At 37.4% G+C, this 24,055-nt stretch overlaps 1 protein-coding gene across 1 annotated transcript in view; it reads left to right on the plus strand.

Moving 5' to 3' along the window:
- LOC139996864 (uncharacterized) overlaps positions 1–6,060 on the plus strand; it is a 75,049-nt gene extending 68,989 nt beyond the window's left edge. The window contains exons 2-3 of the mRNA XM_072021374.1: positions 1,642–1,784; positions 1,877–6,060. Of these exons, the coding sequence (XP_071877475.1) occupies positions 1,642–1,784; positions 1,877–3,754 (2,021 nt within the window). The 3' untranslated portion in view covers positions 3,755–6,060. The remainder of the gene's footprint in view (positions 1–1,641; positions 1,785–1,876) is intronic.
- Positions 6,061–24,055: the final 17,995 nt, after the last annotated feature.

Here is a 24,055-nt window from a genome sequence, read left to right on the forward strand (position 1 = left end):
TTAGTTAGGGAAGAAGACGATAGTCTGATCATTTCGGAATGTGTTGAAATATTTTCAATTTCCCTTATTTCTTATCTCGTAAATAAAGATAAATGAAGAATACATGGGAAGAATATAACAAATTCATTTTTGTTGGGTTTCTGACTTTTATATCAGTCGCTTATCAAAGAAGAGAATTTCATAGTGGTACGAAATAGTTGAAGAAAATATTCATACGACTATAAACAATTAGTTAAGGAGGAAGACGATAGTCTGATCATTTCGGAATGTGTTGATATATTTTCAATTTCCTTTATTTCTTATCTCGTAAATACAGTTAAATGAAGAATACATGAGAAGAATATAAGTTCATTTTTGTTGGGTTTCTGACTTTTATATCAGTCGATTATCAAAGAAGAGAATTTCTTAGTGATACAACATGACTGAGGAAAATATTCATACGACTATAAACAATTACTTAGGGAAGAAGAAGATAGTCTGATCATTTCGGAATGTGTTGATATATTTTCAATTTCCCTTATTTCTTATCTCGTAAATAAAGTTAAATGAAGAATACATGGGAAGAATATAACAAGTTTATTTATGTTGGGTTTCTGACTTTTATGTGAAACAATTATCAAAGAAGAGAATTTTATAATGGTACAACATGATTGAAGAAAATTTTCATACGACTACAAACAATTAGTTAAGGAAGAAGACGATAGTCTGATCATTTCGGAATGTGTTGATATATTTTCAATTTCCCTTATTTCTTATCTCGTAAATAAAGTTAAATGAAGAATACATGGGAAGAATATAAGTCCATTTTTGTTGGGTTTCTGACTTTTATATCAGTCGACTATCAAAGAAGAGAATTTCATAGTGGTACGAAATAGTTGAAGAAAATATTCTCGCGACTACAAACAATTAGTTAGGGAAGAAGACAATAGTCTGATCATTTCGGACTGTGTTGATATATTTTCAATTTCCCTTATTTCTTATCTCGTAAATAAAGTTAAATGAAGAATACATGGGAAGAATATAACAAGTTCATTTATGTTGGGTTTCTGACTTTTATATCAGTCGATTATCAAAGAAGAGAATTTCATAGTGGTACGAAATAGTTGAAGAAAATATTCACGCGACTACAAACAATTAGTTAGGTAGAAAGACGATAATCTGATAGATTTGAAGATACATATAAATCTTCTAAAAGTGGGCGATGTTAAGTAATCGAAATCTGATGATCGTAGACGAAAAGAATGATTAGATGATGATAAAAATAATGACAGATTGTCGAGAAATGTAAAGGTGAATCCTTCCGACGTTGAAAATGAAAGAATCGTGTTTTCCCCGAAAGATCCGCATAGATTTGTTAACGCACGACGAGCATGGAATGCAATTACAATTCCTAAGCAATTCCCATTAACATAGCGATTAGATGACTAATTAGCAAATCCGAATGTTCCCTTTATTATTAGACCGCGTCACTTATCCGACGCGACGTACACGTGTCAAACGATCTAAGATTTACAACTCGATAACGAGCTTTATACTCAGCAGAATATTTACGCTCTGGTAAAGTGCTCTCCCATTTTACAAAATGCGAAAATATTGCAGAAGAATAAAAGAAATAAAAGAGACAACTTTGTTACGTTGCAGAAAATGGCCTGCCAAGAAGATTACGGACGGCGTACACGAACACACAGCTGCTCGAGCTAGAAAAAGAATTCCATTTTAACAAGTACCTGTGTAGACCGCGAAGAATCGAGATTGCCGCATCCTTGGACCTGACGGAAAGGCAGGTAAGAATGATTAAAAAGAAATCCCCGATGAGCAGCCTTTCTGTATCAACTGGCTTCTAGCGTAAGCAAACGGTTCATTCCACTGATTACAGGTGAAAGTTTGGTTTCAAAACAGAAGAATGAAACACAAACGTCAAACGCTAAGTAAGGAGGACGGTGACGAGAAGGATGGCTCGACGTCCGACGGAATGGAGAAGTCGAAGGGCGAGAAAATGCTGGCGATAGACAGCGACGAGAAGAAGAGCTGCCACAACTGTGATATATCTGGCGTGAGCGACGTGGGCAGCACACTGTCTGGTGACGTGACCGAACTGAGCTCGTCGGGTCGGCGAAACAGCAGTACCAATAATAACACACCCACAGCAACAAACAACAACAGCAATCCAGCTTTCAACGCGAACAGCAATGGAGCCAGCAGCGTTGGTAGCACGAACAGCGTGTCCAGTTCGTTCGAGAAGATGATAGCAGACGATGACTCGAGATCACAAGACGGTAGTGAAGTGACATCGCCGAGCGTGGCTACGAAGAAATTGTCCAGCGATGTCAGAGTGAAAGTGGAGAGCGGCCACAAGAGTCCGAATCCGGGCAAGCAGCAAATTTCCGTCAGCAAGAAGTCTCCATCGGCGAATACCAAGGAACTGTGCTCGGTAAACAGCAATGGTGTCTTATTAGCAATGCCCGATTCGACTGTCAGCACGCCTGTACTGCCTGGTCAAAATTCTACCAGAAGTCTCACACCGTCTTCGACACCTGGGACGCCAGTGTCTGTTCAGTTGCAGCAGGGAAGTCCTCTGGGGATTCAAGCTACACACGCAGCATACATGCAAAGACCAAGAAGTTCTCCTTCGTCTACCAGCTCCGTGGCTACTCCCATGATGCATGGGTCGACGAACGCGGGTACGATGTCTCCTCACGGCGGCAGGAACATCAGCAACAATCAACAAACGCACTTCCCACAACAAAGCGTGTACCAATCGACATCTGCCATCGAATATAGAAACGGAGTACCTAGTAGACAAACTGTTCCAGCAGCCGCGCAACAAACTCAATCGCAAAATAATTATTGCTCCAGGGATACCTATCAACAACCTCGGATCTCCTACCCAGGTGAGGTTCATCCGCTGTACGCCAGACAAAACCAAGTCCTAGGATCCCGAGTGGGTCATCACGTGCGTGCGACTACGGGCGCAGCTTCCAGGACGATGTACAACTCCAGCATGCAGTTTCATCAGCAACAAAACCAATACGCCAACGCTGCAGGGGAGTACAACGGTTATACACAAGCAGGCCCACCCTATCATGCGCCCTATCATCGAACCATGCAAGGTAGCAACGCCTACAACACCAGCCAAGGTTACTCAGCTCAACACGACCAAACAACTGAAAACTACATGACACCGGGTAATTACGGCTACCCTAACAGCGGGAACTATCACGCCAGTAGTGAGAATCTTGCCTCTCACGGCCACGCTGCTGTATCTGTTCAAACTGCGCAACATTATTACAACGACATCCAACAGCAGCAACAACATCAACAGCAACACACGGCAGAAGGTTACGTCACGCATCAGCCTCCCATGCATCCAAGTTCCGCGGACTATCGAGCAGGCACCAAGTGCCACCCAAACGCTTACTACGAGCAAACCAGTCAACTGCACGTCCATCAGGGCGGCGAAGCGTCCAACATTCCCAACAGTTACGTGTCTTCACCAGATCCGTTTCCAGCGCCAGGGATGACCACTACGGCAACCGCGATCGCCGCAGCCACTGCCGCTGTCATCACTCCGCCAGGAAGCGCCACCCAAGCGGAGGGCAACGCCGATTCCTACAATTACGGCAACTTTTACGCGGAACCAGTGCACACATCTGCCCCGCCACAATCCGCGGACAATAGCAACAGTTCGTCAGACTTCAACTTCCTGACGAACCTGGCCAACGACTTTGCGCCGGAATATTATCAACTCAGCTGAGTTCACGAGACCGAGAACCCTTGTCAGTTGGACTGGAGCGACGAGCAGTGTCTCCTGAACGCGTTGTATTGATGGCGCTCCCTGTGATCGTTGCAAGTGTTGCATTAGTAGGCAGTGGCCGTTGAGGAAGATTCGGATTTGAATGTAGATGGATTAGAACGACGTGAAACGGAGACAGCCGTGGGATATGTGAACGTTGCGTTGGTGATGGAAGTGAATTTCTGCGAGTTAGAAATTACCATAGTCGAAGATGTAGCAATGAAGATTGTTTCTTCCTGTTTGTTTTGTTGAAAGAAATTTGAAGAATGATTAAAATTGATTGAAAGCTGAGATTTTCTGTAATAAACCGAGCGACTAATTCATTATAAATATTTCCCTAAATAGAATCGATAGGCTATGATCGTGTAAATAGGGTTTCAGGATCAGAAACAATTTCTTGTAGCCGTGACATGGGCTTTTGTTTCTTCGATCGGAATCGAAGTTTATGTGTGATGGACCTTCTAGATATAAATGAAACCATGATAATTTGAAAATGTAAATAATATTTGGTAGATACGATGGATCCAGAGTTTCTAACACAAGACTCGATTTAAACAGGTGCAAATAGAAACGCGGAGAGAGCATTTGACTGGAAAATTCGATAATGAATTTCAATAGAGAGGAAATGGAGCGATTTCAATGATCTTCGTACCGGGCACTTCAATCATTTCCGTCCGTATCAATGATTGCTTCACCTGTACCGACGATCAACTGGAAGAAGTTGAAAACGCGTCGAGAAGACCGACAGGTGATTTTCAAACAGTGCGATTTCAGGTTCATGTGGCAGAGTGTGTGTAAATAAATTAGAAATTTAGAAAAATAGAAAAAATAACCAGGTGCAAGTGCAATCTTTCTAACTTAAAACAAACACGATTTCTATCATGTAATAGATAATTCCATGATGATCGCGCGGGTCTCCAATCATTCGAGTTCGCGTGTGCTTAACGCGACACCATATCGTCGCGCAAGCGAGGCAACAACCGTATCGATGATGCTATTTCCTTATAGTAACCTGTTCGTCTGACGGTTAAAAGGAAAACGCGAAAGATATTTGAAATACTATAAAATATTTGGGAAAGTGAATCAGCAATTCACGAGCAATAATTCTTAGTGAAATAACGCGTGTACATATAGGAAGCTAGTGCGAGGTGAAGATTAATTTAACCAGAAGATTCCAGAAAATGAAATAAGAAAGAGAAGATCGATAGTGTGGGTCGTGACACTAACAAAGGACAGAAAACACTAATCGTGGAAGCGTAAACGCTTTAGAGGATGATGAAAGGTGTACTCGTAGTTTTTCATGCAGGTTAAGAACGTTTCGTGAAAAAAAAAAATGGCGGAACTTTATCGGAAGTTCGTTTTGCTGCTCGACATCGTTCACACATCTTTCAAGAATTTTTATTTCCACATTAAACGTCACGAAAGAGTTTGAACGATCCGTCGAACGTCGACGAAGTTTTAGTTGCACGCAGTTATACTCTTTCGACGTTTATTTTCAATTGTACAAGGAAAGACAGATTTTTCGTTGCTTCTGGTTTTAGGTTATGCGATGTGAACGCCACGAAACTTGATCGTTTCTTCGCCAGGATCATCCATCTATTTCGTCGTAATTTCTACTAGACTCTACAGATGTAAGCGAACCAAATAAAGGGACTCGCGTCGTTATCGGAGAAACAATAGCATAAAACGGTTACGAGATTAGATCACGTAGCTAGCGACGCGTGAAACCTTGATTTTCACCTCGACTCGACAGTGGAAAATATTTAATAGTGCGCCAGTCGTCGTATCTGGTTTGTATAAAAAGAAAAAAAAAAAAAGAAAAATTAAATAACAAATGGCATTTAAGGAGCCACGATCGTTTACACGAGGACTTCTTTGTACATAGCGCGCTTACGATAATCGTACACACGAACACATGTACACACGGACACGTACACGCATATACATAGATACATGAGAAATACACATTGTTTATTCGATTCTGAATGTATGAATAACCACGCGATCCGAAGATTCCATCTTCTGAACGTGAAACGGAGAAAAGAAAAATGGAAAAGCGATAAAAAAAAAAAAAAGAGATAACTGTAAATGGAAGGCGATCATTGTGTACATTCGTTCATACAAACTTATAAAACAGAGAGAATTGTTTCATCCTATTCTGACCGCTCGCGATTTCGTTTAACCCCTTTCGACGGATTAAGCACTAAAGCAGATGATAAGTGGACATGGAAATGGATGATAATAAAAAATATCATTATAAAATTAAATAGGATTCGTCTTCGTTTCCTTTATTCTTCCCCCCCTTCTTCCATCTTGTCTTTGTTCAATTTTGTCGATAATATAAATAAAGCGAAAACTGTATTACCATCTATGGGATATTATGTCAGTGATTAATTGCTTAAAAGAGCGACCGCTTCGAAAGTAAATACATTTCGCTTACTACTTAACGCAGCAGTTTACGAATGGTTATGATCAAAAGAAAAATTCCACGCTTGATTCCTCTTATGAGAAAATAATTACTTATACCTTCGTTTTAGCTTACGTTACAGGAATTTACTTTTAATACACATGTTCGAGGAGTATACACTGGTCCGACGTTTTCGTATCGAGGAAACAGACGAGTCTCGCGTCAGGAAACTACAGACGACTGGCCAAAGAACACGATATACGAAGACAGCGCGCAATTTGCGCGCGCGAATCAATTTTAATAGGGTGATAAATGCGGCGCATCGCCTTGGTAAAATATGGATCGTGCACGCCGCTCCAGAGAGCCGCGCTAAAAATAATATTTCAGTTCGATTGCTCTGATATTTCGAGTCATCCATCATCGTCGCTCCCTTCGCTGACACGGAGCTCGCAGGAAACGCCGATCCGAATACATACATTTCGGCCTGCTCCTCCTTCCGCCAGTACAGCTAAGGGATCCTCGAAATTCAGACGTTCCTCCAGGCATCCTATGCGCAATCTTGTGATCATCGTATCAGTGATAATTGAAGGGGGTATGGTCAAAAGTAATCATTCATTGGATATAATGTTTTGTGTTTGAAATTGAAGCTTGTCGAGAATATTGAAATAAAAATTAATATAATTTTCATTTTCTGTGTTGTAAGCATTGTGATACAATGTCTTCTGTTTGTAATATCAACTTTTAGAAAATATTGAAGCAAAGATTGGTATAAATTTCATTCTGTGTCTTGCATTTTACGATCTTTTCACTTGTATTATGTCATATTCGCTGTTTCGATAGTATTAGGTTATCCGGAAAGTTTCTTTCCTTTCAGAAGGCGATAATAGATGAACAATTTTTGTTTTATATTCGTTGAGAATTTTAGACCTTAATAGCCGAAATAATGATGTAGGAACATTAAATTTACACTTAGAATTCATATTAGAATAGTTATATATTTATTTGACGAGTGATTTCAAAGATATTCATCGATACACATTTGCACGGGTCTCAGCACTTTCTTCCCACTGAACAGTTTACATTCGTTTGTTTTTGAAACGCCGCGGACACACATACTTCCAAACACTGATATTCACATACAAGTATCATTACTACGCATCTAACCTAGTCTAGCACATAAAATTATACATATCACAATAATATTATTTTATTGAATTAGGTATGACCCTTAAGGCTTAATAAGTAATCATTCATTGGATATAATGTCTTGTGTTTGAAATTGAAGCTTGTCGAGAATATTGAAATAAAAATTAATATAATTTTCATTTTCTGTGTTGTAAGCATTGCGATACAATGTCTTCTGTTTGTAATATCAACTTTTAGAAAATATTGAAGCAAAGATTGGTATAAATTTCATTCTGTCTTGCATTTTACGATCTTTGCACTTGTATTATGTCATATTCGCTGTTTCGATAGTATTAGGTTATCCAGAAAGTTCCTTTCCTTTCAGATGGCGATAATAGATTAACAATTTTTGTTTTATATTCGTTGAGAATTTTAGATCTTAATAGCCGAAATAATGATGTAGGAACACTAAATTTACACTTAGAATTCATATTAGAATAGTTATATATTTATTTGACGAGTGATTTCAAAGATATTCATCGATACACATTTGCACGGGTCTCAGCACTTTCTTCCCATTGAACAGTTTACATTCGTTTGTTTTTGAAACGCCGCGGACACACATACTTCCAAACACTGATATTCACATACAAGTATCATTACTACGCATCTAACCTAGTCTAGCACATAAAATTATACATATCACAATAATATTATTTTATTGAATTAGGTATGACCCTTAAGGCTTAATAAGTAATCATTCATTGGATATAATGTCTTGTGTTTGAAATTGAAGCTTGTCGAGAATATTGAAATAAAAATTAATATAATTTTCATTTTCTGTGTTGTAAGCATTGCGATACAATGTCTTCTGTTTGTAATATCAACTTTTAGAAAATATTGAAGCAAAGATTGGTATAAATTTCATTCTGTGTCTTGCATTTTACGATCTTTGCACTTGTATTATGTTATATTCGCTGTTTCGATAGTATTAGGTTATCCAGAAAGTTTCTTTCGGTTCACAAGGTGATAATAGATAAACAACAATTTCTGTATTACATTATTTTATTTTATTTTATTTTATTTTATTGAATTATTTCTATTATTATGTCCGTGCATAATTCAATAAACTAATATAAAACAAAAAACATCGTGCGTCTATTATTTCCTTATAAAACAAAAGAAACATTTCGGATAACCTAATATCATACACAATTTGTATTCGGCAATCCACAGTCTTCTAGAATTAACGTCAAAGCTAAAATTAAACTTAGATAGAAGTACAGGTGCTATTTGTATTTGGTTCTTGATTCCTGATAAATCTTACACTAAATTATAGGGTTAAGATCTTTCTTTCCTCAAGAATAAGCAGAATAAAACCCAACGCCGAAACTTGATTGATTACAATCTTAATACATAATACCTTACCTAGTTTCCAAACATCCTTCAAATACAATCTACATCCTTATTTCTAATTCTTCTACTGTATTAGCCCCATAATCCAATTCTATTTTTACTAGAATAAACTTTCTACTTCGAAATTTACTAGAACCACATCTCTAGTCTACTTAAAGGCTCGTTTACACGCAGACTTCTCAGGACCTTTGTCTTCCATTGAAATAAGAAACAACAGACAGTACCTTTGAATATTTGCGGAAACGTATCTGTGAACAATTGTTTGTGAGTTTTGACAAGCCTAAAACATATACTTACAAACATTAATTAACAGACACATAAATATACACAAAAGATCTACAATTATCTAGTTCTACAACATATGCAGTGCTCAAAATAATTACTCGCTGGGATGAACAGTTTTATTGTACGAACAGTTTTATTGTAAACACAAGTGAAAGAGGCGTAGAGAGGACGAGTCTTATGAACTTGATAGATTGACGTGCTATTCACAAGATACTGCAATAAAAGTTATCTCTAAGGCAATCGTTAAAGACAATGAACAAACACAATGAACAAACATAAAAATCAAATTGACATGGAAAGCGATCTTCCAATTGTTTCGAGCGTAGAGACACGATATGTACGATACGACTGCACAACAATCTGCACAGCAATCTGCCATTTATCAACAATATCTACAACCATACACATATTATTTACATATTATTTACGTATTTTATAATTCACCTATTCAACTGTTTCCTCGAAAAAGATACACAAACATGATCCTCTCACAATTCCTCCTGCAATTCAACAAAAACAACGATGCAGTTAAAGCTGAGCTTCGAGATCCCGTTTGAAGCAAATCGGGCTGATAGTTGTGCGTACGCTTCTCCACTCGAGCGAGGTTCAGTTTCGCGGGAAATCAGAGCTGGAGGAAGCCGGTTGACGATGCGAGAGGGAAGGAGAGGATCTCTCGAATCGAGAGAGTCCCGTATGCGCGTTCGTAGACCGGACGAACGGCTGTGTCAGTGAAGAGACTGACAATGATGGATGACTGCGCGTGATGCGTGTGAGTCAAGCCCATACGATGCCAGCGAGCTCATATGTGGCCTCCTGTCCGAACGAGCCGACCGAACTGTTGCTATCGCTGCATCTGTGCAGAACACCCCAGCGAAACGCAACCCCCGATCAACGATCACCCTTGGCTCTCCCCTTGCTCCCCCACTCTCTGCCACTGAAACCATGGATCCTGTACGGTTCACCTCTCCCCTGCTCCCTGCCACCTCTCTCTGTCGGGCTAATTTCTCCACGCTATTAACTTTTTCTCAGCGATGGAAACGCCGCCCTTCCGCCGGCTGGCCGGCCCTAGAAAAAAACTGGAAAACCGGGGAATCGCACTTTCGACGAATCCTTAGATATCACGGTTTTTGCCAGCATACTGGCCTTCCTGCTCTTTCGATGCTTCTTCCTCTGCTTTTTTGTATTTCTTTGCCTTTTTTTTTTTTCTTTTTCTTTTTCTTTTTTGAAGAGATCTTGCATGAGATGGGAAAAAGTTTGCGAGGCAATTGTTTCGGTGGAGCTTGAAATTGAGCGAGGAACTGTTACAGAAATGGCGATACTGAGGAAGTGTTAGTTAATGGAATTTCACAGTTGAAGTTCTGGTCTTCGATTATTTTATTTTTTATTTTTGTCTTTTTATCTTTTTATTTTTTTAGACGATTATCTTAAAGATCGGAGTTACAGGAAGATCGTATAATACGATGAAGTAGGTTGTCCGAAAAGTTTCTTTCGTTTGAACAATATTCGTTTGTTGAACAATAATTTCTGTCTTATAATATTTTATTGAATTACGTATGATCCATTTCGTTCTCTTTTTATTATTATGTTCGTGCATAATTCAATAAACTAATACGTGCGTCTATTATTTCCTTATAAAACGAAAGAAACATTTCGGACAACCCAATAACTTGGAATTTCGTACAATTTTTTTGGAAATCTAAAATAATGGGAAAATTGGTTGTACAATGTAGCAAATAAACAGAATTTTGCAAGTTGTTTCCTGTAAATTTAGAACGATAATAAGATTAGGATAACAAACCTTACATACGAAATATGAAAATATCTAATTTCCAGTTTCATGGTGAACGTTTTCAAAAGTCGAAGCTCGAGATAACAAACTTTATTTAATCGACGATTCTATCTTTTATTTAAACTTTAAAAAAAAATTGGAATTACTATTAATTTTATTTAATCCATTATTAATTTATTGCTTTAAAAAATTTTATAAATAATTTTTCAATATATAGTTAAAAATATTTAAATAGAATTAGAATGGTTTAAAATTTTTTTTATAAATCGATAAATTTTATAAATTTTAAAAATAAATTGGGAAAAAATGGGAAAAATTAGTTTTATTATGCATATATAATTATTAATTATTAATATATATATTTATAAATTTAAATAATAAAAATGTTCAGATATGTATAATTTTCTGTGCTGGACTGGGTTAAATGCGTAGTAGAGATACTTGTATGTGAATATCAGTATGTGTGTGTGCGCAGCGTCTCGAAAACAAAGGAATGTAAACTGTTCAGTCGGTTAACAGTCGGATATAGAAGAAAGTGCTGAGACGCGTGCAAGTGTGTATCGATGAATATATGAGAAATCGTGCATGAAATAAATATATTACTATTTTAATATTAATCCTCAATATAAATTTAGTGTTCCTACAACATTATTTCGGCTTCAAAGATCCACAATTTTCAACAAAAAAAATATATCCTTTGATATAAAAAAAATATGGACAAATAAAAAATACCACGTAAACGGTGCAAGTATAAACACAGTTTATCTTCTAGAAAATGATTATAGCTCATACAAGCCAGTCAATGTCTGCTTCAACTACATTAAAAGAAAAGCTTCATGGTAAGAAAATATCTTATCGTACAAAGTAGTCATATTTTTATCACGAGTCGTACGACTACTATCACAACCGCATGGGATCGCAGGGGGTGGACCATGAGAAGTCAAGGGTTACTAGCCCCAAGTCGAGCAATGTTTGGCCTCCCTGTCCAACCGTCGCGACCATAAATCTTACGATCGTCAAGGGACGACTCATTCACGCCACTTTGCTTTCCGACCGATATAGCTGAACACCGGAAAACTCCTGAATTCCAGCGACTTTTGCTTCGAACAAGCTGTCAACCGACTTACTTTTTCATCAATTTTTCTTTTCCCTATCTACAGTACAGAATTGTTCAATCGAGAAAATAAAATTCTTGCACTGAATTATATTCTATACAATTGCATACGTTAAATATATTTCATTCGTTAATCCTCCAAGGTCATCGTGGATGAAAAAGTTCAACGCAGCAGGTTTTCTCTACATTAAAAAAATAATTAAGTTAGTCAGAGTGGACGAGTAAATGTTTTATTATTATTCAATAGCAGCTGAAGAGTAAATAAATTATTACTCATAGTGAGTATAAATAATAATACAACAACAATAATAATAATATATAATAATAAACAAAATAAGTAATCATAATAAAATAATAACGATAATAAAACAAAAACACTCACGACAGTCTTCATGGGTCAATCGAATCTTATGGTAAATTCTAAAATATAAAGCAAGTCCCTGAAAGTTGCTAAAAAATCTCTTGAAATTTTATTTCAAAAATGTTCTAGCTGAAATTTTTAGTACTTCGAAGAGTCTAAATCGGAGGGAAGCTAAGGTACGTTGATTTTGTTCGTTTCTAAAATTTGAAACGAAGAATCTGGAAGCGTTGGTCAGGAGAATGCGACTGAGAACGAAGAAGCGAGATTCACGAAAAGCAAATGTCGGCCGGGAGAAAACGGCCGGCTCTCGGTTCGACGTTTAGTGTCGCGTAATTGTAGGCTGGCGCAAAAACGTAAATAACGAGGAACTCATTTCACAGAGAGGTGAAATCTCGCGGCGCAGTGGCGCGGTGATGAAACGCCGGGGATTTCATGTAATGTAGAAAGTTAAACTGCAAAAGACATAATGCGGCCCCTGCAAAAACTCGTTGCTCGCAAAAACCGCCTCGTGACCAATTCGATCGCGCGCTCCGTAGTCTCGATATTTCGATGATGAAGCATCGCGCGATTGCTATACTTGGAAAGCACAGATCATAAACCACCTTTAACGTCAAACTATCCGAAAACAGCGAAATAGTAATCAATAAAAAGAAATCAATAAATCTATCGACAAAAATGACATAGGAAGACGATTTGGAAAATTACCGTCCGATAATGTAGTTACCTTTATTATCTAACATGGCCTCCCTCCACTTCGACACGCTTCATTCTAACATACAATGACACTCGAATGATGATGATGACAATGATACTCCATAAAGTGCTTTTATGTCATCCAGGAAATCAGTTTCTTCGAGTTCTATAAAATAACTGTTTATTGTATTTTAGCTGGCAGTTTGCAGTCTGATCAGAATTATCGATCGACAAGAAACTTTTTCAATTTTACGTATTGGCAAATGGAAGCGTCAGAGCACTGAATCTACAGAACACGTGGAATTAGAAAGCAAGTGGAACATCGAATGCAGCAACTTGAATATGCAGCGTTATTCCTTTTCACTGCTCGTGTAAATAGTACCATACTTCGTTCAGATTAATTCCCACAGCAAACTAATCGACCAATCAGCTTCGAACTTAGACCCTTTAACGATACAGCCCTAAAGAGACTACTACGAATTTTATATCGCAAACGTCATTTCATACATAATGCAATTATTACTATTTATTTGCTACAAAGGATTGAAAGTATGCGTGTCCCTTATCCTCTTTACATAAGAAATACAGAACATAGAAAAAGACGATGAAAAATTCTACATTTTTCATTTAAGCTGTTTATCACACAGAAGGTTAGCCAATCCAATATCAAATGTTTTATGATCGAAAAAATTCGAGGTTACAAAAATATCGAATTGCGCGTAATATGCAAAGAAACGTATAAAATATCCAAAGTGAAATGTAATTTAGGTTGCATTTGTTAAAATATGAGCTAGCATAAAGATCAACAGTCCATTCATAATTCCGCGTTAATTTACTAATCGAAATACTGTATTGATATTACTACAGTGCTTCAAAGTACACGATGTAGTATAAAAGGACAATTACAAGATCTTTTTCCTACAATTACAATTAACGATACCAGACTTGGAATTATTGGGTTGGCAACTAAGTGATTGCGGGTTTGTCAATACCACGTAATGACAAAATCCGCAATCACTTAGTTGCCAACCCAATATATATATATATATATCAGTAACATTTCAAATTGTATAATTGCGACATCTACATTTTATATATTTCATGAACTTTCGCGAATTACAGCGCGATCTCTAACCCCGTAAATTTTGAAACGGTGCCCCAAGAGAAAGAGAAGGTGCAGGTTAAATTAAAAGCCATTCGATTTATTTCCAAAGGCGGGAGATCGCCGCAGGCAAAAACATCGTGACAGAGTTGCTCAAAGACGAGTCGAATTTCGTGTTGGAGAAGCTGTCGCCCGAAACGAAAGGAATCTCGAATCCGGGTGAGGTGGCGGCTGGGGGCGAGCAGCCAGCAATGGACGGTTCCGGTTTCTTCGATGCCCCGTGAACGCCAGAGAAATGTCGTTAACGCTTAAATGTTAATAAATGTGGAGGGAGCAGGAGAGAAGAGCAGATCCCACGTAGCGGACAGGTAGAGAGTCTCAGCTGAGACTAAGCGTAGAAGGCAAGAAGTCGCTGCCACGCTGGCGGCTGCTTTTGAGCCTCGGTTTGTCATGGTTCGCATGATAGATGAAGGAAGCGGCAGCCTCCACGCTCTACACAACCTCTACACCCTATATATACGGTGTTAAGTTTTCACCGCGGGAACACCTTGCGCATTCGACTCTCCGCTTTCGAGGTTAGCTGTAGCTGGTTCTCGTTCCTTCGTTAATTCCCGCCGTGGTTACACCGCAAATAGAATCTTACACGCCACGCGACCGTGCACTGCCACATGGAAAATTATGGATCTCGCTTCTACTCCGTTTCTTCCATGAGGAACACGCGAACCTCCATTGCAAGCAAACGACAGAACTGTGTCGAGTTTTCTATGGTGGGCGGTAGATGTGTCGTTCTTGGCTATTGATTGCCACGGTCGTAAAGACTGACATATAGTCACGGTAGCTGGCAAAAAGATTTGCACACTTACCATCAGACGCTTTTATATATATCATGCGTGTTACACATATCAAACATTTCGGCATTTCATTAGTACTGTGATGACACATGTCTGTCGCGAACATATTGCTTTCGAAAATGTATATATTGGGTTGGCAACTTAGTCATTAACTGGTATTGACAAAATCGGCAAACACTTTACTGACCGCTAACGGTTCGACAGCATACGCACGTCCAACCGGCAGCTCAGGTTCAGATTCTCCCTGGCGCCGGCTCTGTTTCGGTTTAGCCTCTCCAATACCATTCTTTTCGTTCATCGCGAACGGTAAGTTTTTCAAATTGGTATAAAACTGTGTTAGCTTACAAAGCAATGCAACTGACGCAACTGAGCAAGATACTTTAGTACTAAATAGCAAATTACTGCTCAAATAATGAGAAAGATTGTCGGCGGCAAAAAGCCGATTAATAAGCTATCAGTCGATAAGCGTTGGCGACAAAAAGTCGATTAATTGGTTATCAGTCGGTAAGCGTCGGCGATAAAAACCGATTAAAACCGATTAATTATCGGTCGGTAAAGTGTTAATATATGTAATGAATAATAGTGTTAAATATATAAATAGGTGAGTAATTAGTGCTACAGATGCAGTCTCGCTGAATATCGTAGCTCACTGGTATAATTGACTAATTCAAATACTTTGATGACTCCTATAAAGCAGAAGAAACGGACGATATTAGTACTAACCTGCATAGCTACTGTCGTTAACATTTCTTAAGCATTGAAAGAGACGACAAAGAGAAACTATTGAAATCGAAATCGACAGAAAAGACAATATATTAAATTTTCAAATTGGTCGAATATAATAGGCGAGAAACACGATGTATCAAGTTTTAGTGGTACTTCGTAGCCTTTAACGGATATAATTTAAGAAAGGATGATGCAGCGTACACTTTTTTTCATCGAGGTAGTAGCAGTACATAATAGCAGTTGCAGTCGTTAACGTGGTACTACGTGGTGTTGACGGAACAAAACAGCGTAAGTTGTAACGTTTTCTTCAACAGATACGTGTAGAAAATGCTCTATCGATAAAATCTCTTTCATGAAATGTCAGTGTATAGAATCATTAACGTAGTACCAGGCTTACAGACCAGTGGAATACCATTAACGTCCGGTAACAGAAGTTGAAAGTCGACGTAGTACTACGTGCAAACACCTTTCATACATCTTATCTTGCGACACGAAGATCGTGCAGAGTCACTTAATGCACCGATCAAACCTCATTAACTCGATGATACCTGTGTTTGCAATGAAAATCACAGAATTCTATTACAACGAAATATTTTCTATTTATCCTTTCCGTTATCACAATTCACTCGCAACTATTTCCTAGCAACTCGAGAAGCACCAACGTCCTTTTAAGACCATTTGTCGCAGTACAACGTCCACAGACTTAACTAAGAACTCAAGGGTTAGCCGTTCGATTTGACACGTTCCATAAATCTCGATAGGGTAGGCTGGAGAGCACTGAAGAACGAACGGGCCAGGCCAAGCTTCCCGGAGGGTGATAGATCCGAAAATCGAGCGGTAAGCGTGCAAAACCATTCGACGTTTGTTCGTAGAGAGGCAGCCGGGACCAGAGACCACGATCCACGCACACCGCCCTCTAGCAACACGTATACGTGCATACATGGCATCGTTATAATGATTAGTTGGGCCGTGTCACGCCAGAATTCGAATATTAGTCGGGCCGCATCTTCTATGCCTAGACACTCCCCGATACATTTTATTAATTATTGCGCATCTGGTTTCACCTATAGATCGGCCGCGGTAACGCTACATTGCGATTCATTGCCGAAGGATTTTTCTGTAGAACGTGAAATTCATGGGGAGTGGAAAGCTCGATCGATATGTGACGCATATGAGTTGTGTGGAGTGGAAAATGATTTAAAACACGAAGAATCGGAAAATGAGAAACTGTGTAAGGTTAATGTGCACAATTCGGATAATTGAACATTTGAAGATTTAGTTGTGTGATAGTTTGGCAATTTGAGTATTTGATAATTTTTAATTGAAATATTTGGAAAGGTAGGTATTTAAATTGACTCGTGATGCGATCAAATATTTTTAGATTTGAATAATTAAAGATTCGTATATTTGGAAGTTTGGATGTCTGAAAATTTAGCAACTTGAGTATTTGATAATTTTTAATTGAAATATTTGGAAAGGTGGGCGTTTAAATTGAATCGTTGGAAATTTGAACATTTGAAGATTAAGTGATCAAATATTTTTAGATTTGAATAATTGAAGATCCGTATATTTGGATGTTTGAAATTTTGGCAACTTGAATATTTGACAATTTTTAATTTAAATATTGAACCTTTAAAAAAAGTTTCCTTCCTATAGCCTAAGATTATTGAAAAGCAGAGACTGCGATGCACATTGAGGTTAGGTTGGAGTTAGATTAGAAATAGATTAGGTTAGAATAGAATATAAAAGAAAACTATCTTTAAGCGTGTCTATAAATTTTACAAAAGAAATTATTTTCCTTCTTACATAATGATATCTAGTTACAACATATGTAAATAACCACTTAAGAGGCGTATAGGTATCGGAATTAAAAAATTGCAGAAAATCAAGAGAAAGAAGGGAAAAGCACGATGTAGATAACAAAAGCGGAGGTAGGTGAGTTTCTAATAAAGGAAAGGAAGAGGAGGGCGTACGAGGGAATTCCCCTGCGCATGTAAACAGGGCACACTGTATAACGGCCCTATAAAATGACTAATGATGTAAGGTGGGTGTAAAGTGAAGCGGCTATTGATTCGTAGACGCGTAAATGACACGTCTATCGGCTACCGAGGCCACCAGTCATGCTGAGGTTTTAACTCTTAGCACGGTGAACCCCCGAATCTCACTCAGCAACCTATAGAGATGATGATAAACGGTCGACGCCACCGGGAGGCTGCGGTTTACAATTACCCGGCAATATTTTTTCCACGGACCGCATTAAGAATGCTGACGGTCCGTTGATTTCGCTGTCGCAAGAAACTGCACGGACCCGTTCTATCCGCACTGCGTAACACTACGCTGTGATTCTGCAGAAAGAAACGATTTCTCCGTGGATAATGAGATCGCTACGATTTTTTATTAAAAACGAAGCCCTAGAAATTTTGATTAAAAACGAAGACCATTCAAGGGAAGTTGAAATTAGCGAAATTTCAATTATTCCCAAGATAAATCTTGATTAATTTGAAATGAAAATTGAATTAGACGGCATTTAAATCGTGGGACAAATTGAGAAGTAACGATGGTTCATTTAGATTAAGTTGAAATTAGTGAGTTATCGGGGGACGATAAAGAAGATTGTTTCTATTATTGGCTAAACGATGGTTTCGATAAAAGAAAAGAAGATACGATAGAACGCGAAAGAACGGAAAAGATGTTTACTTCTGGTCTGACGTGGAATCCAATCAACGTCTCCATTGCGACTTGACCTTACGAAAATTGGGTCGAGGATCCACGGGGATGATTAATGCTCGCGCTGATTAGTCTCGGGTCTTCGAGACGAACGAGTCTTCTACCATTAGCCGTCCTATGATCTTTGTCCATCGGTCGGGTAACATTAGATTGTTCATAAGACAGGCATAAAATCATTTTAGCTGGTACCTTTCCACCGACACCTTCGATTCCACGGAACTGATTGACATTTATTAATTATTCCTGCCAGCCCGTACAATTTTTCTTCGTCCAACATCGAACCAATACACACTTTATATTTCATATTCTTGTCCTCTTCTTTTTTACCAAATACTTGATAGACCGAAAATTTTATTTAGGAAATTTATTTTTATATTTGAATCACTTTTGAGTACTTTTTAAATTAATACGTTTTTTTTTTTTTTTTAATTTTACGTATACTATGGCATCACTGAATATCGTAAAGAAAGTATACGATACTTAGTTTGCGTACGATCGCTTGTTGCACGTAGCTTTCGCCGTTTATCAGTTAGGGCGCGCGAGGTTTGTTTATGTATGTTAACATGGCGTCGGCCTGTCTCTCCCATGAGCTCGGTTGATTTATAGGCGGAGCATCTGACAGTAGATACCACCCCCAAACTCGACACAACAGCTGTTTCGTTCTGCGGCACAACGTGAAGATAATCTTGTCAAACACCATCTACGTTATTCAGTTCTCACTAAACTTCGCGTACGATGAGCTAGGAACTTTGATTTTTCAGTCATTTTCCCTACCTTACCAACAGTAAATCAATTCGTCAAGTATTCTATTTTACTAACTGCTAGTGCGAAGGTTCTACTTTATCCACAGAAATGCAGATATCCTGTGTTGGTAAGAAGATTGCTTCTTTATCAACAGTTAGTAAGCATATACCTTTCCGTGGTAAAAGAGAAATAACATAGTTTCCGTCATAGAGTAAAAGAACTTTTACCTTCAAATATTAACTAATAGAAATTATGAAGTTTAAGACGATAATTGTTATACCAGATGGGCTTGTTTCACTATTGGAAGCTTGTAATACTTAATTGTTTCAAAAATAGACAAATTTTCTTTATTGCTAAATTCCGTTACTATACCGATCACTTTGTTATCAACAAATGTCCCTAACTAATACTGACATAGTTAAATATCAGATTATGTAAGGAATACCCTCAATCTCGATAATTGTAAAAAGTTGTAACCGACTAAAAACATTCGCCGCTCAACGAAACAGTTCTCAAACGAGGAAATAAAACAAGTATCTAAATTTCACTTGTAGTCAATTAAAGTACAAGTTATACGAACTGACCTCTAATTTTTCTTTCTTTTTTTCTTCTTCTTCTTCTTTTCGTTTCAAGCTCGAAATCAAGGCGCCATTGTGCCATTGTGCCATTCTCCTCGCGTTAACGCCTGAACCCTGGACGCGTTTTCATTAAATGGAATTTCTTAATAGAAACTTTAGCCAGGATTGGCAGCATCTGCGAGAGAGTGACGTCGGACCCGACCTTAGTGGGATTGAACAGGGGAACCGACGATCCCGTGTGTTGACGCCCGAAATGCTGTCCGATCGATCTTCGTCAGACTTGATTTCGCAGCGGTACAATCATCCAACAAATAGAATTGTACGTTACCCTAGCCGTTCCCCGAAAAACTTCACAACTGCCGTTCCTTGTCAACAGCCCCTTTCCCGACTTACACCTAAATCCTTCGTCTTCTCTCACCCCTATCCACTCGTAACCCTTAAAAATTCTCTCAGCTTCCTTTATCCTGAACGAACTATAATTTTTATCGTCTTTATCTCTTCAACGCTACAATTACCACTATTGAAATTAAACTGTAGAAATCATATGAACGAAATGAAAAGTGGTAGGTATAATGCAATGCAAAAGATAAGATGTTACGCGTATATCTGTTTCACAAAGAATCATTCAAATCCTCGCGAACACAACATCCATTGTCAACTAAAAAATTTCATTTATTTATTTGGTTTGGTATTTATAGCTATTAGGTTGGCAACTAAGGGATTGCTGATTTTGACATTAGGTAGTATTGCCAACCCAATAGTTAAACGTAGCAAAGATTTTGAAAAAAAGTGAAGAATAAAATTTAGTTACGTGAAATGAATAGAAAATTAGGGAAAATAATTTCACCAATGTTTACTTTTATTCTCCTTTTATAGCATACTTCCTCAAGTTTAATCTCAATGGAGAAGTAGAGAAGGAATGAATAATTATATGTTAGATTAATGGGATAAATTTATAGGTTATACGTTTACTAAAAATGTGTTCGTGAAACGTATGGTGAACGTAATGGCCGAGAAAATTCCAACGCCAGTGAAGGAATAACGAGCAAGAGTTTTCGTTGCAGGCGCAACGTGCTGGTCGTAGCCACGCGTTTTATCGCCTGGCGATCAACCGACACGCGTAAGTGGCATGATTGATTCTCATTGTCGGACAGCAGTCGTTACCATATTTACTAACGACCGCGTTTGTCTTAATTAAAACATTACCGTACCAACCCTCGAGCAAAGAAACGCTACTGGCGTGCCGGTAGCTCGCGACCTTCCATCTTTTTCCCTCGCGTGGTAGCCATTTTGGTCTTCGCTTGTTAACAAGATAAAAAAAGCAGCAGATAAAAATCTAAATAAAACGGTGTTGTAAAATAAATGTTTGATAGAAACAGCATGCTACGAAGAAAATTTCAATATTTAAACGTTTATACGATAACGAATTTGTGAATTTGTAACATTAATTACAGCAGAAACTCGGTTATCGAAACGTCAATTGACGAGGAAATTGAGTCTCTTGACTTTGAGAGACTGAAAAATACGAATAGAAAGAGAAAATCATTTTTTCATTTTTATCCCAAAGTTTTTGTTCCTGTTCAACATTGTCTAATATTTATAGAATGTATCAAAGTAAACGATCTTCTCTTATATAGCACCAGTCATTCGGTTAACTGGACAATTCGATTACACCGACAGTACATGTTATGATTAATTTTAATAAAAAAGTTTCTATTCTATGGAAATCGTACGAAATTTATGCGATTAAAAATTTATTATGGAGAAAATTTTTTAAGGAATCGTTTAAACTACATTTATTTCTTTATAAAAGTGGAAGGAACTAGATTCAGAGTATGAAATCTAGTTTTGCTTATTAATTTAAAATAAAATAAAAATAAAAATTAAGAATTTTCTTAATAAAAATAAAATACAAATTTTTAAATAAAAATTAAGAATTCTCTCGATAAAAATAAAATACAAATTAAATAAAAATTAAGAATTCTCCCAACAAAAATAAAATACAAATTTTTAAATAAAAATTAAGAATTCTCTTAACAAAAATAAAATACAAATTAAATGAAAATTAAGAATTCTCCCAACAAAAATAAAATACAAATTAAATAAAAATTAAGAATTCTCTTAACAAAAATAAAATACAAATTTTTAAATAAAAATTAAGAATTCTCTTAATAAAAATAAAATACAAATTAAATAAAAATTAAGAATTCTCTTAATAAAAACAAAATACAAATTTTTAAATAAAAATTAAGGATTCTCTTAACAAAAATAAAATACAAATTAAATGAAAATTAAGAATTCTCCCAACAAAAATAAAATACAAATTAAATAAAAATTAAGAATTCTCCCAACAAAAATAAAATACAAATTAAATAAAAATTAAGAATTCTCCCAACAAAAATAAAATACAAATTTTTAAATAAAAATTAAGAATTCTCTTAACAAAAATAAAATACAAATTAAATGAAAATTAAGAATTCTCCCAACAAAAATAAAATACAAATTAAATAAAAATTAAGAATTCTCTTAATAAAAATAAAATACAAATTTTTAAATAAAAATTAAGAATTTTCTTTGTGTGTAATATTTTTCTACAAACATTGCTGTCTGTCCGTCTTCTTAAAAAATTTCAATTAAATCTTTTGATCTTCCACTCCGAACAAGAATTTCAACATTCTCCTTTCTCCATCTCGCTTTCCAGAAGAAGGAAAAGCTTCATGGTAGAATATCGGAGAAAAGCAAAAAAAAAAAAAAAAAGAAAGGAAAAGAAGGAACGAACGGATAGACGTACAGAGTGGTAAAGGCAAAAGGAAGCAGTGGCAGCGCGAAGAATGTCATAGCTAGTTGTTTCTGACCGAGGGGGGAGGCTGACACCTTCGTGATGGATGATCGTCGACCGTCCGCTAAAGCTGCCGTTGCTGCTGCTGACGCGGCCGCCGTCGGAATGGCTGTTGCTGCTATTGCTTCTGTTGCTGCAAGTACGAAACACATGGCCACGGAACTCTTGGGACGCCAATGCCGCGCTATTTCATCGTTATTTCGCGCTACGCTAAATAGGTCAACTAGGTCTAATCTATAATTTGAACATTGTTGCTGATTATCTGATAATTGTTCCTTTTATTATTATTCAAAGTAGTAAACATTGGTCTGAGTATTAAAATACATGACATTCGCGTGGAAATTCTTATTTAACTTTTGACAAATTATCCTTAATTATCTTTGAAAAATTAATTAGCTAAATAACTGAAATTAAATTCCATACTCGGACGTTCTCTCCAGTTTTATAAAGAAATAAATATAATTTAAACGATTGCTTAAGAAACTTTGTCCATAGAGAATTATCTATATGAAAGCAAAATTTTCCACTGGGAATTTTATTTCAATTTCGTTAGCAGCAGCTGCCAACGCTTTCAAGTGTTTTATTTGAAATTTACTTTAACTAAAAGATAAGACAATTGAAATAAATAAAGGAAGAAGCGTATGATATATCTTGAAACAATTTCCAGGGTGCAATCCTGGTTTCACAAAAAAAGATGAGACTGAAAGAACGTCGAGTGGGACTCAACAAAAGAGTGCAAAGGGTTAAATAATATCTGCAATCGCTGCTCCATGAGAAACCTGGTGGAAAATACTTGAAATTCCAGAGAAAATAATTAGAACGTAGGTAATATTTCTATTGCAACATACGCTACACAAGAAAATCTCCAGCCTCTGAAAAGTCGTCTTATATCTTGGAAACCACCCCGGCTTCCTCCACAATTTCTCCATTATGGAGGATGGCTTTGGTACACCATCAGCTTGGTAACTTAATCCCGGAGAAGTTAGAAGAAAGATGACAGTACGATGGAGCTGAAGAGGAGAGAAATTGGCCCGAGGGTCTCCCGCTGAGAAACAAATTTTTCCGCGAGCAAGTAGGTGCAAAGTACAGTAAGCTCGGCAGCATTCAGCGGACCCGGGGATGTAGAGGCGGTAGCACTCGATGCTGTGCCGCTGGGAGCGTGCTAATGGCTACTGACACACAGTTTTGATGGATCGGCCACGGCTCTTCCTCCTATCCCGCACTCCGCCGCAACGAAATATGCGAGTCTAGCGATACGCCGACGTTCCACGATGAGAGGAAATGCACTGACAAACAGGAAGACGAGCTGGAAATGTTATTGCGTTTCGTACGGACCGCAATCCTGCAGATGATCAATATCTAGGTCAACTAACGAAAAACATTCGTTGAGATACCATTTTCATGAAATCCTTTGGGTTACACTGTGTTTCTTCAGTTACATTTTTGATGAAAGTTGTAGTTCAAGTAAGAGAATCGCCAATTTCCTGTGTGACAGGCGTTGATCT

This window comes from Bombus fervidus, chromosome 19 (assembly GCF_041682495.2).
Source record: "Bombus fervidus isolate BK054 chromosome 19, iyBomFerv1, whole genome shotgun sequence".
Taxonomy (NCBI): domain Eukaryota; kingdom Metazoa; phylum Arthropoda; class Insecta; order Hymenoptera; family Apidae; genus Bombus; species Bombus fervidus.